The sequence below is a fragment of the Doryrhamphus excisus genome, chromosome 10, assembly GCF_030265055.1.
Source record: "Doryrhamphus excisus isolate RoL2022-K1 chromosome 10, RoL_Dexc_1.0, whole genome shotgun sequence".
Classification (NCBI taxonomy): domain Eukaryota; kingdom Metazoa; phylum Chordata; class Actinopteri; order Syngnathiformes; family Syngnathidae; genus Doryrhamphus; species Doryrhamphus excisus.
Window position 1 is genome coordinate 2,503,649 of NC_080475.1, and position 16,140 is coordinate 2,519,788.

General features: G+C 39.5%; 3 protein-coding genes across 4 annotated transcripts in view; 2 read left to right on the forward strand and 1 right to left on the reverse strand.

The window, feature by feature from the left end:
• Window positions 1-3,374: 3,374 nt before the first annotated feature.
• On the reverse strand, window positions 3,375-14,922 carry LOC131137144 (NF-kappa-B inhibitor delta). Its single transcript, XM_058084741.1, has 12 exons — window positions 14,907-14,922; window positions 10,476-10,627; window positions 10,377-10,407; window positions 9,166-9,365; window positions 8,907-9,088; window positions 6,681-6,786; window positions 6,461-6,607; window positions 5,572-5,623; window positions 5,227-5,384; window positions 3,809-3,925; window positions 3,583-3,747; window positions 3,375-3,508 (listed from the first exon to the last, which is right to left on the reverse strand). Exons 1-12 carry the CDS (start codon window positions 14,920-14,922, stop codon window positions 3,434-3,436), a joined length of 1,401 nt encoding a protein of 466 aa, XP_057940724.1. The 3' UTR covers window positions 3,375-3,433.
• Window positions 5,912-16,140, forward strand: part of hcst (hematopoietic cell signal transducer) — a 44,200-nt gene continuing 33,971 nt past the window's right edge. For both annotated transcript variants that reach the window (XM_058084734.1, XM_058084735.1), the window contains exons 1-2: window positions 5,912-5,984; window positions 8,981-9,127. In XM_058084734.1, the coding sequence (XP_057940717.1) occupies window positions 9,092-9,127 (36 nt within the window). In that variant the 5' untranslated portion in view covers window positions 5,912-5,984; window positions 8,981-9,091. The remainder of the gene's footprint in view (window positions 5,985-8,980; window positions 9,128-16,140) is intronic.
• LOC131137138 (casein kinase II subunit alpha) overlaps window positions 8,998-16,140 on the forward strand; it is a 59,224-nt gene continuing 52,081 nt past the window's right edge. The window contains exon 1 of the mRNA XM_058084728.1: window positions 8,998-9,132. The gene's annotated coding sequence lies outside the window, so the exon portion shown is untranslated. The remainder of the gene's footprint in view (window positions 9,133-16,140) is intronic.

The window sequence follows — 16,140 nt, forward strand, 5'->3', positions numbered from 1 at the left end:
TTTGGAGTCGCTAATTAACCTAGCATGTTTTTGGAATGTGGGAGGAAACCGGAGTACCCGGAGAAAACCCACGCATGCACGGGGAGAACATGCAAACTCCACACAGAGATGGCCGAGGGTGGAATTGAACTCGGGTCTCCTAGCTGTGCGGTCTGTGCCACTCGACTGCCGTGCAGCCCAGCACATAAAATTAATCACAATGATTTTTAAAAACTTAATAAAATAATGAAATATTACATAAATATTAATACAATTACATTCATAAAATTACGATTTTTTTTTTTAATTAATTAAATACGCTAAATAATTATTAAATGAAATGAATCAATAAAAACCAATAAATAATGATACAATTGAATAAACAAACAATAATACTACTATGTTTCTATATATACAGTATATAAATTCATCCATTTTGTATGCTATTATCCTTATCTATGGTCATGAGCTTTGGGTCGTGACCCCAAGGACGAGGTGGTGGGTTCCCCCTTAGCGCTAAGATGAGAAGTACTGTATTTGAATGAGAAGCATGCAAAACAAGACACAGCCTGGTATCACAAAACTCTTTTACTGATCAGTGAAATTCCAGTCGGTATGTTTTCTTTTTCTTGAAAATGAGCCATTCCTAAAGAGTGACAGTAAAGTGTAGGCTATCACAACTTTCCTGTGAGGTGTTTGATTTTCCACGCTGCTCATTTGTGTCGCCGCGTGCACCCCTGACCTTTTTTGTGTTGACTCACAAACCACTTCCTGCTGTGAGTGATGCGTTTGTCATCAGACATTAAACATTTCGAGCAGGTTTTTTTTTTTTTTTTTTTTTTTTTTTTTTTACACAGTAAAATGTACGTTTCCGTTCCATCCACAAGGATGATGCAGACAAGTCATGTGTTTTCAACCCGGTTTGCTGATTGAAGTCAGCATTCTGATTTACCGTCATCGTGATCAATGTGATTGTTTGGCTCTTTCAGGGACTTCCTGAAGGTCCTACTGATGATTTCATGGAAATCAAAGAGTTTTGGAGAAATGAGAACTATAGTCTATAGTAGACTATCCGTTGTTTTTCAAATTTGACTTCAGCATTTTAAGCAAACATACTGTATATTCACTGGACACAGCATTAGGTACACTTGCACAACTTTCCATCCAAAAATCTGCCTTCACAACGATGATAATGCTCCCTTTTAACCAAGAATATTACTTTATTTTACGCATACGGTGTAACAATTGACTCAACCAGAGTGCTTTTTCTTTGGCTTTGTTTTTTATTTTATCTCCACCACCTTAGATAATGAGGTTTTTGCATTTGGAAGTGAGTCCTAAAAGAAGTTTGCGGTGATTCAAAACGCTCTGTTTGATAAGGCGTGGTAAAACTGTCTCTTTTGTGATGTCACACAGGGGCGGACGTCCTTATATGGTTCATAGTTAGGAAGCACTTTGGGAGTGTGACTAATCACAGCATGCATAAATAAATTAAAAAAGACCGTTTTGGCAGGAAGTAAGCAGGAATAGGTGCAGATTTTAGATGATCTATGAAGTTTTCTGTGCAGGTTATTGTGTGTAGCTGCTCTATTGGAGTCCACAACTCAATACAAAGGGTCGAAAAATGATCTTCTTTAAAGGAGAAGCGGATTGTATTCCACTGTTCTACTTTTATCCAAGTCGTTTTTGAATGCCGTTGATCTAATTAGATCAAAGGTATTCAGCATTCTAAAAAATTAAGAACGTCAGGGAAAAGTGAGAATCGCTGTGATGTGGATGTCCTGGATTATTGAATAGTTTGATGTTTGAACGGCTGGACTTTGTTGAGAAATGTGGAGGTAATTGAATGCCTTTGGTCTAAGTAAAGGCATTCAGTATTCCGGATAAACTTAGTTTTTGAATGACCAATCACAGCATGCATGAATAAATTAAAAAAGACCGTTTTGGCAGGAAGTACAAATCAAAGGAAATACAGCAGGAATAGGTGCAGATTTTGGAAGATCTATAAAGTTTTCTGTGCAGGTTATTGTGTGTAGCTGCTCTATTGGAGTCCTCAACTCAATACAAAGGGTCAAAAAATGATCATAATAGGTTGCCTTTAAAGGAGAAACGGATTGTGTTCCATTGTTCTACTTTTATCCAAGTCATTTTTGAATGCCGTTGATCTAATTAGATCAAAGGCATTCAGTATTCTGAAAAAATAAGAACGTCGGGGAACAGTGAGAATCGTTGTGATGTGGATGTCCTGGATTATTGAATAGTTTGGTGTTTGAATGGCTGGACTTTGTCGAGAAATGTGGAGGTAGTTGAACGCCTTTGGTCTAAACTTGACTCAAATTGCACCATGACAAGGAATGTGCAATAACTAACTTGTAAACTGTGTATGTCCAGTGCACCCTTTTTGTTTTGAGTTTGTATTATTGTTGATGTTTTGTTTAAAAAAAAAAAAAGAAAAAATAGTGTAAAAAAAAAATGAGTTTTTTGGAAAAAAATGGGAATTCTGGGATTTTTTTTAATGTGAAAAATATGCGTTAATGTTTGGATTGTGCTGAACAATATGCTTTGTTAGAATTGTTTTCAAAATGTAGGTAAGCGTAAATAAGACCAAAGTAAAATGTCTCAGTTGTGAAATGAGTCATTGTGGTGAGGGTCTGGTTAAAGGTGCAGATCATAGGATTTTTATTGTGTGATTTCTCTGAACGATACCTGAATTGTGTAGGACTGTGTAGGACTAATTGACCTTTGCGGATGCAGTGCATTATCTTTAAGGCAGAATTCCGGATGATGCTTTTGTATTGGATGTCATTGAGGAATATCTGATAATTATCGGCCCTAGGGGTGCTAGTTTATGTCTGGTAAGCTCTAATGATGTTCATTCATTCATTCATTCATTTTCTACCGCTTATCCTCATGAGGGTTGCGGAGGGTGCTGGAGCCTATCCCAGCTGTCTTCAGCCGAGAGGCGGGGTACACCCTGGACTGGTGGCCATACAGCCAATCACAGGGCACATATAGACAAACAACCATTCACACTCACATTCGTACCTATGGACAATTTGGAGTCGACAATTAACCTATATATGTTATGTTACATATCGGTATCGTATGATATCGGAAATTGATCATTGGACAATATCGGCATATTTGTTTTGGGTGAAAACGGTGAAACTCGGATTGTTGTGCAAGTGTACCTCATATCATAGCCGAAGACATTGACTTAATTTCTGACCGGTCATTGGTCCAAAATGAAATGAGATTAATTCCATGTCCACGTGACCTCCACATGAACGCCAACATGGCAGAAATAAATATGATATAATTTACTGAGCAGCTATGAAGAATGAATCATAGTACAAGTTAAAATCCAATGTGAATTAGCCTCACACACAACAAAAACGCCGCCGGCATGTCATGTGAACATTAGAGGACTCCCTGCGTGTCACATGACTACAAGTCATTCCTGGTGGTCCTGCCAGGTCATGAAACGTTGGCGAGTCGGAGCACTTCGTTTCTTCAGCAGGACTTTGAGCTGAAACAAGAAGAAAAGCTCTGAAATGGGTAGAAATCGACCGAAAACGATGCTAAAAACGAGTTGGATCTCACCTGCTCCCCCTGCTGGCCGCCCTGCAGGAGGCGAGCGGGTAAGTCGTTCTCCATGTTCCGGATGCTGGGATCGGCTCCTCGGCTCAGTAGCAGTTGCAGGATATCCTCCTGCTGGGGGTGGCCGTGGAGACAAGCCGCCATGTGCAGAGCCGTGTGACCGTGTGCCTTTTTAAGAAGACATGACGGTGAGTCGCTATTGAATACATTTGACTTGACTTGGACTCACTTTCATGTTGACAAAGTCTTTCAGGTTGTGTAGAGGCATGCTCAGAAGACAGTGGAGCAGGTCCATGTTGCCTTCCTTCACAGCCAAGTGCAACACCGTCTTGTTGCTTTTGATTTCCTGTAAGTGGGAGTGAAGGGGAAAAAACACCATCAGTCACACTGGGACATGCAAATACAGTAATGGTAGTGGTTTAATTTCATTTGAACATGCATCAGATTACAATTGAATGCATCCCATAATCAGTTCACAGTTCCACATGTCCAAAAGGAGTAGGAAGAAGCAAAGCTTATTAAATCCTACCCCTCTATCTGGTTCTTTTACAATCAGTAACTGTTACATTTGTTCACTACCTGCTTTCCTAATATAGTTTATGTTTTTTTTTGTTTTTATTTTATTAAATAAATTAATAATAATAAAATATTATTTTAAAATCTTACTTTATCATTTATTTTATTATTATTTATTGGTCATATCATTATTATTTATGGTATAAGTATCACCTTGTACTTTGGTACGTGATAAAAATAAATATAAAACAAAATAAATAATAAAATATTTTATTTATTATTCTTTATTATTTATTGTTTTTCAAATGTATGTTTATTATTTTATTTTTTATATTTATTTTTTATCACGTAACGAAGTACGATACAAATAAAATAATAAATAAATAATAATAAAATACTATTTTATTATTTTTAAATATGTTATTTATAAAATAAAAAATAAAATAAATAATAATAATAAAATCTTATTTTCAAATATTTTATTATTTATTATATTATAAATAAATAATAATGACAATAAAATATTATTTTTATTTTTTATATTTGTTTTTTAATCACATACAATCAGTTACAATCGGTAACTGTTACATTTGTTCACTTCCTGCTTTCCTAATATAGTTTCAGTTTTTTTGTTTTTATTTTATTAAAAAATTAATAATAGATAATAATAATAAAAAATAAAATATTAAAATAATACCAAATATAAAATATTATTACATTTTATTTATTTATTTTTATCACATACCGAAATATGAGGTGATATGACCATCCAATGACATAATGGGTACCATTATTGAAATATTTCTGGCCACATTATGTTGTATATTTCTATCTCTTTAATACGGTGAGAAAGAAAACAAAAGCGAGTGTAGGGAAGTCCCTCAAATGATGACATCACCCGATGAAAATGGACAGTTCCCCTTTTTAACTGCACATTTATTCATTTTTTTTCCTCTCTACTGTATGTTTGCGTGTTTAAGTAATACATTTATGATGTTTTTTTCTCTCATTTGCTGCTCTTTATGGGCGCATGTTACTCTTAGTCTGTCATTCAAATGTTGACCTTTAAGGTACAGTATATACTGTGTGTTTATATATAAGCGAAAATGATGTCCATGACTGTAACTCCACCTGGCTGAGTGGCGAAGCGCCTGCATTGAGAAGCGTCTGCACACAGGAGAGTTTCTCTGCGGCTTTTCTCTGCAGGTGAACGTCGGCCATGCCGCAAGCAGATAGAGCCTTCATGGTGACGCAGTGAGAGATGGCTGCACAATGCAGCGGGGTCATCCCTAGCAAAAAAGACATCTTATTAAGTACACCTTGTTATATTTTATCGACTACAAACTTGTTATAATACCAATCAAATGTCAGTATTTTTATTTTAAATTGTTCTATTTAATAGTTTAAATAGTTCATTATCATAACATATGTCCCTGTACAGTATATATGAACTAAAATGGGGTGCTCCGACATTACCTTCAAAATTTTTGACCTCAAGGTTGACTGCAGGTCTGCTTGAAAGAATTACCTGGAAAAAATATATACCAAAAAATATTGAATACAAATTATACTGAGTTATACTGTCAAAATGTGGCACCCTGGACAATACTGTGTAAAATAGGTTAATATATCCAAGGTTCAATATTGTTGTTCCCCACACACTATAGCGTTTTTTTTCATATTAATGTGTTAATTCATCTTCAGCAAGGAGAAACCCATCTGTTTCCCAAGAGTGCAGTACTCGTTTTTGCCACCAGGTGGCAGTCGCGGTAAAAGTGGTCACTTGAGCGCTTCCTCTACGATATTATGAGAGCTAATATGATGCAATCTGTGCCATTCGGAATAGACGCCGGTGCTGCCTTGCTATCTTATCTGTTTAAATGTTTCAGGTGGGTTTGAGTGTGGAAAACGTACTTGTTTCAATCAATATTTGTGTATTAATTAGAAACTTGTAATGGCGCCGCATTCCATTGCTGTTATATGTGTCGAAAAATAACTAAGACTGTAAATAGCTGGCGTTAGCATAAATCGCTAGTGTTAGCCGCTAACGGGACGCCATCTTGAATTAGGGCCTGTACCATTTATTGTGTGTTTACATTTCTGTAATATTTAGTTATTGAAAGGTGTTTGGGTTGATTTCAGTAATATTGAGTTATTGAAAGGTGTTTGGGTTGTCAAATTTGTTTGGAAATGTGCCATATTTGTAAGGAAGATGCAGTTGTGTGATGCTTCAGCGTATGAACATACAGTTACAAACTACAATAGTAGGACAGCGCATATGGTGCAGTCTGCCATTCAGAACAGTAGTTTAACATTGTAACAGTTGTTTAACTTCCTTTCTCCCCCGAGTGGTTACACCATTTACCTGCAGCACCCCAGGGTACCCGTCGTGAGCGGCCAGGTGGAGAGCGCTTTGACCTTTGACATCACAAGCGTTGACGTCCGCTCCAAAAGACAGCAGATCTTGCACGATATCAGGATGGTTAGCTGTCACCGCTACCAGTAGAGGGGTCTGCCAATCAAACAAAATCAAATAAGTTCCCAGATCTCAAAAGCCCGAATGTCGGCATTCTGTACATACGTACTTTGCCTTTGTGCTCTTTGGCATCAAGCTTCCCCAAATCCCTCAGCTTCTCTGCAGCAGCAAAGGCCCACTCCCTGAGCCCCTTGGCAGTATAGATGTGCAGGATGCTAAGCAAAAAAAAAAAATGAAAAATTAGCTTTCACGCCTTGAAAGGAAGGAACCTGACATGGTAACGGCCTCACTATCAGGTACTGTCAATCATTCTATGTTTTTCAAACTGACCATGTTGTTTTGTGGTTGAATATGTCCTATTATTATATTAATTATTAATTTTAAATTATATTAAAAATTATATATTTTTATATATTATATTTTGTATATTTTGTATATTAAGAATATGTTTATATTAAAAATAATTTTTATATATTAAAAATTAAATGAAAATAAAAATTATTATTAATATTTTTATACTATATAAAATATTGACTATATAATATATTAAATATATATTAGTTTATACATTTTTTAATAATATTAAATATATACATTTTTTTAATCAAACATAAAAAATTATGTAAAATTCCTGTATAAGACACTGTGAATGATATATAGTATTCCTATTAACTAGGTGTTAATAAAGTTACTGTAATGTACGGTGAGACACACAAACACCAGACCTGATTGCTGGAACAACAGGATTTTATTACAGGCACAATAATCCCTCATAAAATCTACTGTCACTACCAAGCTAAAACTCATCTCTGCCCCCCCATGACGTCACTTCCTGTCCACCCACCACTCAACTCCCGTAGGGAACACATCTCTAGCAACACACACAAGCATGAATCTTATTATGTCTACTATATTGGTGTATATATTAGTGCAAAGGTGACTCTAGGGGTGCTAGTTTATGTCTGGTAAGCTCTAATGATATTCATTCATTTTCTACTGCTTTTTCCTCACGAGGGTCGCGGGGGGTGCTGGAACCTATCCCAGCTGTCTTCGGGCAAGTGGCGGGGTACACCCTGGACTGATGGCCAGCCAATCACAGGGCACATATAGACAAACAACCATTCACACTCACATTCATACCTATGGACAATTTGGAGTCGCTAATTAACCTAGCATGTTTTTGGAATGTGGAAGGAAACCCACGCATGCACAGGGAGAACATGCAAACTCCACACAGAGATGGCTGAGGTTGGACTGGAGGGTGAAGGTTGTAAACAGGTTTTCCATGATCTATAGAAATATTCCAAATATTCTACTAAACTATTACTATAATGTTACAAAATTACAAAATTGAAAATATCTATGTAGTAAGCCTCATAACCTTGACCTTATTCCCCTTTAGAGCTCAATTTCTTCCGAGTATGACTCACTGACTTTTGTTTTTCTTTCCTTCTTTCTACGATTACCACACTTGCACATGTGTCATTTTTAGCTCACCGCCGAAAGTGAATCTCTGGTGGAAGTAAACGTTACAAAGAGTCATTCACAATACACACTCATGTCAGGATTGAGTCAGCTGGCTGTTTAAAAATGTAGTCTAGACAAGGTGCTTAACTCTTGTGATGAGTGGCGCCTTATAGGAAAAAGTATCATTATTTACAATTGACTTTGCATTAAGGGCTGCACGGCGGTTAGCACACAGGCCTCATAACTAGGAGACTCGAGTTCAATTCCACCCTCGGCCATCTCTGTGTGGAGTTTGCGTGTTCTCCCCGTGTATGCGTGGGTTTTTTTCCGGGTACTCCGGTTTCCTCCCACATTCCAAAAACATGCTAGGTTAATTAGCGACTCCAAATTGTCCATAGGTATGAATGTGAGTGTGAATGGTTGTTTGTCTATATGTGCCCTGTGATTGGCTGGCCACCAGTCCAGGGTGTACCCCACCTCTCGCTTAAAGACAGCTGGGATAGGCTCCAGCACCCACGCGACCCTTGTGAGGATAAGCGGTAGAAAATGAATGAATGAATGAATGTATTATTGGGGCTGCACGGTGGACGAGTGGTTAGCGCACAGGCCTCACAGCTCGGAGACCCGAGTTCGATTCCACCCCGGCCATCTCTGTGTGGAGTTTGCATGTTCTCCCCGTGCATGCGTGGGTTTTCTCTGGTTTTCCGGTTTCCTCCCACATTCCAAAAACATGCTAGGTTAATTAGCGACCCCAAATTGTCCATAGGTATGAATGTGAGTGTGAATGGTTGTTTGTCTATATGTACCCTGTGATTGGCTGGCTGTCTTTGCCAGCTGGTTGTATGCACAGAAACCGATGGTAACTCACGTGTCTCCATCTTCGTCCTGACCCGTGACTCTATTGTAGTCCATGTCACTCAGCAGCCTTCTCGCCCTCTCCAGTTTACTGCCATCCAACCATGATCCTAAATTGGCTGGAGACGCCTGACCGGGCTGAAGAGGGGACCAGGAGGACGCCGCACTCTGACCGTCACCTGTCACCAGGCACTCCTGATGAAAAGAACACTAAGATCACATTCAACTTCCAAAGTAGGGTAAGTACATTAAGTTAGCATTATTTTCCTTACGTATGTTTGAGATGCATTGCCTCCAAATCCTTGAAGCTGCTGCTGCGGCTGGGAGCTGAGATCTGGCTGCTGTGGGATGTTGTAACCCACAGGGAAGCTGGGTCCTGGCTGGTTGGGGTCATAAGAGATAGTGGGCTCCTGCATGAGTGCCCACTGCTCGTAGTCCATAGCCGTCATGTCAGTGTAGCTGCTTGATGCACCTGGAAGAGAATGGATGGTCATCATATTAAAAGCTAGAGCAGTACCAACACAATGAATGAGGTCGACATATTTGTTGACATATAGTGCATCGAGAAAGGGCTAGGAGACCCGGGTTCAATTCCACCTTGGCCATCTCTGTGTGGAGTTTGCATGTTCTCCTCGTCCAAGTTTTTTTCCGGGTACTCCGGTTTCCTCCCACATTCCAAAAACATGCTAGGTTAATTAGCGACTCCAAATTGTCCATAGGTATGAATGTGAGTGTGAATGGTTGTTTGTCTATATGTGCCCTGTGATTGGCTGGCCACCAGTCCAGGGTGTACCCCACCTCTCGGCCGAAGACAGCTGGGATAGGCTCCAGCATACCCGCGACCCTTGTGAGGATAAGCGGTAGAAAATTAATGAATGAATTAACTTAAAAAAGGTCACAGGTCTGGATTAGAGTAATGAGATTTGGACTCAAGTCACACTTTCGATGACTTTGGACTTGACTTAATATTATTACCAAAGACTTGCAAAACTTTGACACCAACGACTCAGGACTTGACTCGGACTTTAGCCTGGTGACTTGAAAATGCTTGACATTTTCAGTGAATGAGTAAAAGTAAGGGCTGCACGGCGGACGAGTGGTTAGCGCACCGACCACACAGCTAAGAGACCCAAGTTCGATTCCACGCTCGGCCATCTCTGTGTGGAGTTTGCATGTTCTCCCCGTGCATGCATGAGTTTTTTTCCGGGTACTCCGGTTTCCTCCCACATTCCAAAAACATGCGACTCCAAATTCCATAGGAATGAATGTGAGTGTGAATGGTTGTTTGTCTATATGTGCCCTGTGATTGGCTGGCCACCAGTCCAGGGTGTACCCCGCCTCTCGCCCCAAGACAGCTGGGATAGGCTCCAGCACATGAGCGTTTCACCTTGGCGCACTCACAGTAGACTAGTGATCTTGGCTGTGACTATTTCCTGACACGGTGCAGAATATTTCCAGAAAGAGCGTTGTATGTAAGTCTTACCTGAGCAGGTGAGCGGTTCCGATGCAGACATCTGCAGAGAGAGGAAGTGGAGACGGCTGTCAGGTTCAACCCATCTTACGATCATGAGTGAAATGTTACATGATATCTTACAGCAACCATGTTTGAAGGGTGAACAGGGTTGGTTGTGTTTGGGGGGCAGGAGGTCGACACCGAGGATGTCTCTCGCTTCCTCTTCTGCTCCAACAGTTTCTTCACTGTGGGCAGAGTGCAGCAAGGCTTCTCCTTTGGCGCTGGTGAGCACAAGTGAACATGTTTCGTGATGTCAAAATAATCATCTAAACGCAAGCTAGTTCGCGAGAATGTATTAGCTTAGCATCTAAGGATGTTCAAACAAGAAAGTACAGTGGCCTTTAAGGGATGAGTGTCAAAAATTGAGGATTGCTTTTGATATTTCTTCTACAGTAAACCTCGGATTGATCGGACTCGGATATATCGGAAATTCGCTCACAACGGACAGATAAAAAAGAACCAATTTTTCTGTAATGCATTTCCAATAAAAATTCATTGCATATATCGGATTTTTTATAACGGATTTCGCCTATTTCGGACAAAATCTCCAGTCCCGTTCCAATGCATTTCCATTAAATTTCCCTCGCATATATCGGATGGCCGCATCGTGGCGCTCCGATTCGCCGAATCGTGACAGGCCGCTATACGACGTCATTTGCAGCGTTTGCAGCGTTGCCTGCGCGTCCAGGTACATTGGAAACATAGTCAAGGAAGTGCCTTTTTTATAACGGATAAAATCCGATTTACGCATATACCGGATATAAATCCGATATATGCGTAAAACGGACATTTTCCGGTATACGCATATAACGGATTTCGCTTATATCGGACAAAACCAGTGGGAACAATTGAATCCGAGATATCCGAGGTTTACTGTATTTCCAATTTAATTTACTAATTTGTACAAATTCCAAAGTAAAGTACCAAAAGTCCTTTCGCTCTGTGTCCATTACATTTTGAGCTATGTCAATATAAAAATAGAAATTTGAAATAGAAATAGAAAATACCTCGTACTTCGGTACGTGACAAAAAAAATAAAAATAAAAAAAAAACTTAACCTATATTAGGAAAGCAGGAAGTGAACAAATGTAACAGTTACTGATCGTAAAAGTACCAGATGGAGGGGTAGGATTTAATAAGCTTTGCTTCTTCCTACTCCTTTTGGACATGTGGAACTGTGAACTGATTATGGGATGCATTCAATTGTAATCTGATGCATGTTCAAATGAAATAAAACCATTACCATTACAAAATGAGAACGATAGGAAAAAGTGATGAAGTCCTCAAACACATACACACACACACGAGATAAAAGTACAGTTTCCACTGTGCATTTGAACTGATTCACCGCCACCATTAGGAAGACAGCTGAAGCAGGTAGATTCAACAGAAACCTTCACAATGGGATTGCCTACTCCTTTTCTATGACATGTTTCTGTGCTCCGTTACGCTCACAGAAACAAAAAACCACATCTTCCTGTTCTGTGTGACACACATGAGCGTTTCACCTTGGCACACTCACTGGCCTTTTCTGCCTTCTACTACCCTACATGTCTTTCTCTGTTTCTTTCTCGTTGTGGTAACGTCCATTGCTCCTCTTTCTAGAACAATACATGCAAATGAGCTGTGCTTTCATTTGCACTTTGTGCCATGTGCCCCCAAAAGGTCACTTTATCAGAATATTGACTTACATGATCTAGTTCTAAAGGTTCTACCGTATAATCAGACTGAGGCTGAGTCATTTGATCTTTAAAAGGAAATGTCAGCTTGAGCCAAAAACTGCAGTCTGGAATGGAATTTTTTTAAATTTTATTTTCAAGATGGAGTCCAGTGCTGAATGCTTACTGAATAATAATCTAAGTCATTCATTCATTCATTCATTCATTTTGTACCGCTTTTCCTCATGAGGATCGCGGGGGTGCTGGAGCCTATCCCAGCTGTCTTTGGGAGAGAGGCGGGGTACACCCTGGACTGGTGGCCAGCCAATCACAGGGCACATATAGACAAACAACCATTCACACTCACATTCATACCTATGGACAATTTGGAGTTGCCAATTAACCTAGCATGTTTTTGGAATGTGGGGAGGAAACTGGATGCACGGGGGAGAACATGCAAACTCCACACAGAGATGGCCGAGGGTGGAATTGAACCCTTGTCTCGCGCTAACCACACGACCACCGTGCCGTAGTATAAGCAATACATTCACTGATTCAGTCTTCTTGTCCTTTTTCTACTGCTTCTGGTGTTTAGGCTCACAGGTGAGCTGGAGCCTATCCCATCTGACATAGGGTGACAGGTGGGGGACAGCCAGCCAATCACAGGGCACATATATAAAACTCACTTACAAAAATCTTTTTCACAAATTGAAATCAATTAAAATAATGACGGCAGCTACAACGACTAATTAATTTTTTAAATCTATTTAACCAGGTAAACCTTAGTGAGATTAATTTTTTTTAATAGGGTGACCTATCCAATACAGCAGTATATCATCATCATCTAATACTTTATATTGATGTGCAGTTATGTAAAAACGTGTGAAACAGATTGCAGTAGATTAACTTAATGTTTACGCTAAAAAGAACTACAGTACCCATAATGCTGACCGTGCCGAATCAGAAAATTATATTTTTTCTCGTTTGTCCATCCATCCATTATCTATACTGCTTAATCAGTGCTCTTTTGTATGCATCTGTTATTGTATTTACTACTGCTACCAGCAGAGGGTGTTGTTTAGTCACTGCTGCTCCACTACTGTCAGGGTTTACGTGCCTGCATGAGCAGATAAGGGACCCATAATAGACAGTCGCCGGCTAAATATAGAGCCACACCCGTCCTTATTGGCTAAGGAGACTCCGCCCATTGTGTTCTGTGTCCTGATTGGCTGTAGACCATTGTCAATCAATCTCCCTTGTGCTACCTTCAATCTACCGAAGCTAACTGTGTGTGAGCTGCTTGCTAACCACCAATAAAGAGTAGAAGAAGAATAAGCTAACCGGCTAAATGACGCTTTGGTTCATTTAAGAGTAGCAATATGTTTGAATGAGGATACAAAAACGCTACGGCGGAAGTCGCCAGGATGAGGCACTCAGGAGTGAATAAGCGTGAGAAACGTAATAATTTCTTTAGTGGGCACTCGTAGATTCATCATAGAAATTCAAACGAAATTTGAACTTTGAGAGAAATGTGAGAAAATGTCTATGTCTGTCTGAGAAAAGTACATAAAGTGTGTTGTGAGGGGTTTTACACTCTTAAAACTAAATATAATAAATATAATTATTGTAAACAAATGAGGTTGGCTACTTTGCGGATTTCACTTATTGTGGGCTGTATTATCACTATTATGCCATAGCTCACAGTCTGCTTCTAGCTGTACTGGTTATGGTTTCATTCATCTTGAACATGTAAACAATAACAATTACCTTACATTTGTTCAATATTTGATCGACTTTATGATAGTAGTACATTAATAAAATGCTTTATTCCGTTTAGAGATATTCATTTTCTACCGCTTATCCTCACGAGGGTCGAGGGAGGTGCCGGAGCCTATCCCAGCCGTCTTCAGGCGAGAGGCGGGGTACACCCTGGACTGGTGGCCAGCCAATCACAGGGCACATATAGACAAACAACCATTCACACTCACATTCATACCTATGGACAATTTGGAGTCGCTAATTAACCTAGCATGTTTTTGGAATGTGGGAGGAAACCGGAACATACAAACACAGAGATGGACGAGGGTGGAATTGAATTTGAGTATCCTAGCTGTGAGGCCTGTGCGCTAACCACTCGACCACTGTGCAGCAATTTTTGAGATGTTTGTTTCCAATTTATATTTTTTTTCGAGGGAGACATATTTTCTCTTAAAAGACAAATATTAAGTTTTAATCCCATGATAGCGCGTTAGTTTGAAGGACGAGTGGCTGCTTGTATCGGTATTGGAAATTACAATATCGGTATACTGAATATGGATAAGAAAAGCAATCATGACCATCTCTAATTTTATGACACATTCTAATAATAGCCTGTACATTCTTAAGGTTTTTCAATGATGGTCGTTTGCCTGGAGCTAATGAATTAATTTCACATTATTTCCCTCGATAAAATGTTTCTAAAAATGACAACAATTATGAAATCAACTAAAGTGACAACATGGATTGTGTTTCATGTTTGGGGCTGTGGAAATCCCTGCACACTGAGTCATGTGTGTGGGTGGGAGTTTGGGGATTCCAGTGACCTTTCTCTTCTGGGCTTCCTTGTCAGAGACCGGGTCAATTTCCTCATGTGGTGGTCAAGAGCATCAATATCAAACGGCATGTTGCTACAAATTCAAGATGGTTATCTTTCAATCATCAATAAGTTGTACTGTAATTACACAAACACAACATTACTGGCAAAACACTTTTGTACTTGAAATCACAAGTTCTATATTAAAAAGGAGGAAACAATAGCTTAGAAATGGAGAGCATCCATCAGTCACGGAAAGTTGTTACTCACGTTTATCAAAGTGCATGTCTCCGAGCTCTGGGGATGACGGCGCCGTGCAGTGACTGATGTGTGCTTGTCTCGTGTCTGTCTGACTGCTTTGTTGACAAGCCACCCCTGCTTGTACACACTGAGCACGCTGCTTGCTCAAGAGCACCGCCCCGACACGTGGGTGTGTGTACTTCTCCTTCCTGCGTGTGTGCTTGCGTGCGTGTTTGCCGGCTCTCACTCATTCAATCAAATATACCTATACCCAAATGCTAACTTTGAGTACAAGTATTATTATTATTCATGGTATAAATATATATATATATATATATGTGTGTGTGTGTGTGTGTGTGTGTGTGTGTGTGTGTGTGTGTGTGTGTGTGTGTATATATATATATGTGTGTGTGTGTATATACGTATGTAGGTGTATATATGTGTGTGTGTGTGTATGTGTGTATATATATGTATGTATATATGTATGTATATGTTTGTATTTATATATGTAGGTATATATATGTGTGTGTATAGGTATGTATATATGTATGTGTATGTATGTATGTATATGTTTGTATTTATATATATAGGTATATATATGTGTGTGTATAGGTATGTATATATGTATGTATATGTTTGTATGTATATATATGTGTGTGTGTATATACAGTGAAGAAAATAAGTATTTGAACACCCTGCTATTTTGCTATTTCTCCCACTTAGAAATCATGGAGGGGTCTGAAATTTTCATCGTAGGTGCATGTCCACTGTGAGAGAGATAAACTAAAAAGAAAAATCCAGAAATCACAATGCATGATTTTTTTAACAATTTATTTGTGTGATACAGCTGCTAATAAGTATTTGAACACCTGAGAAAATGAATGTTAATATTTGGTACAGTAGCCTTTGTTTGCTATTACAGAGGTCAAACGTTTCCTGTAGTTTTTCACCAGGTTTGCACACACTGCAGGAGGGATCTTGGCCCACTCCTCCACACAGATCTTCTCTAGATCAGTCAGGTTTCTGGGCTGTCGCTGAGAAACACGGAGTTTGAGCTCCCTCCAAAGATTTTCGATTGGGTTCAGGTCTGGAGACTGGCTGGGCCATGCTAGAACCTTGATATGCTTCTTACGGAGCCACTCCTTGGTTTTCCTGGCTGTGTGCTTCGGGTCGTTGTCGTGTTGGAAGACCCAGCCACGACCCATCTTCAATGCTCTGACAGAGGGAAGGAGGTTGTTCCCCAAAATCTCACAATACACGGCCC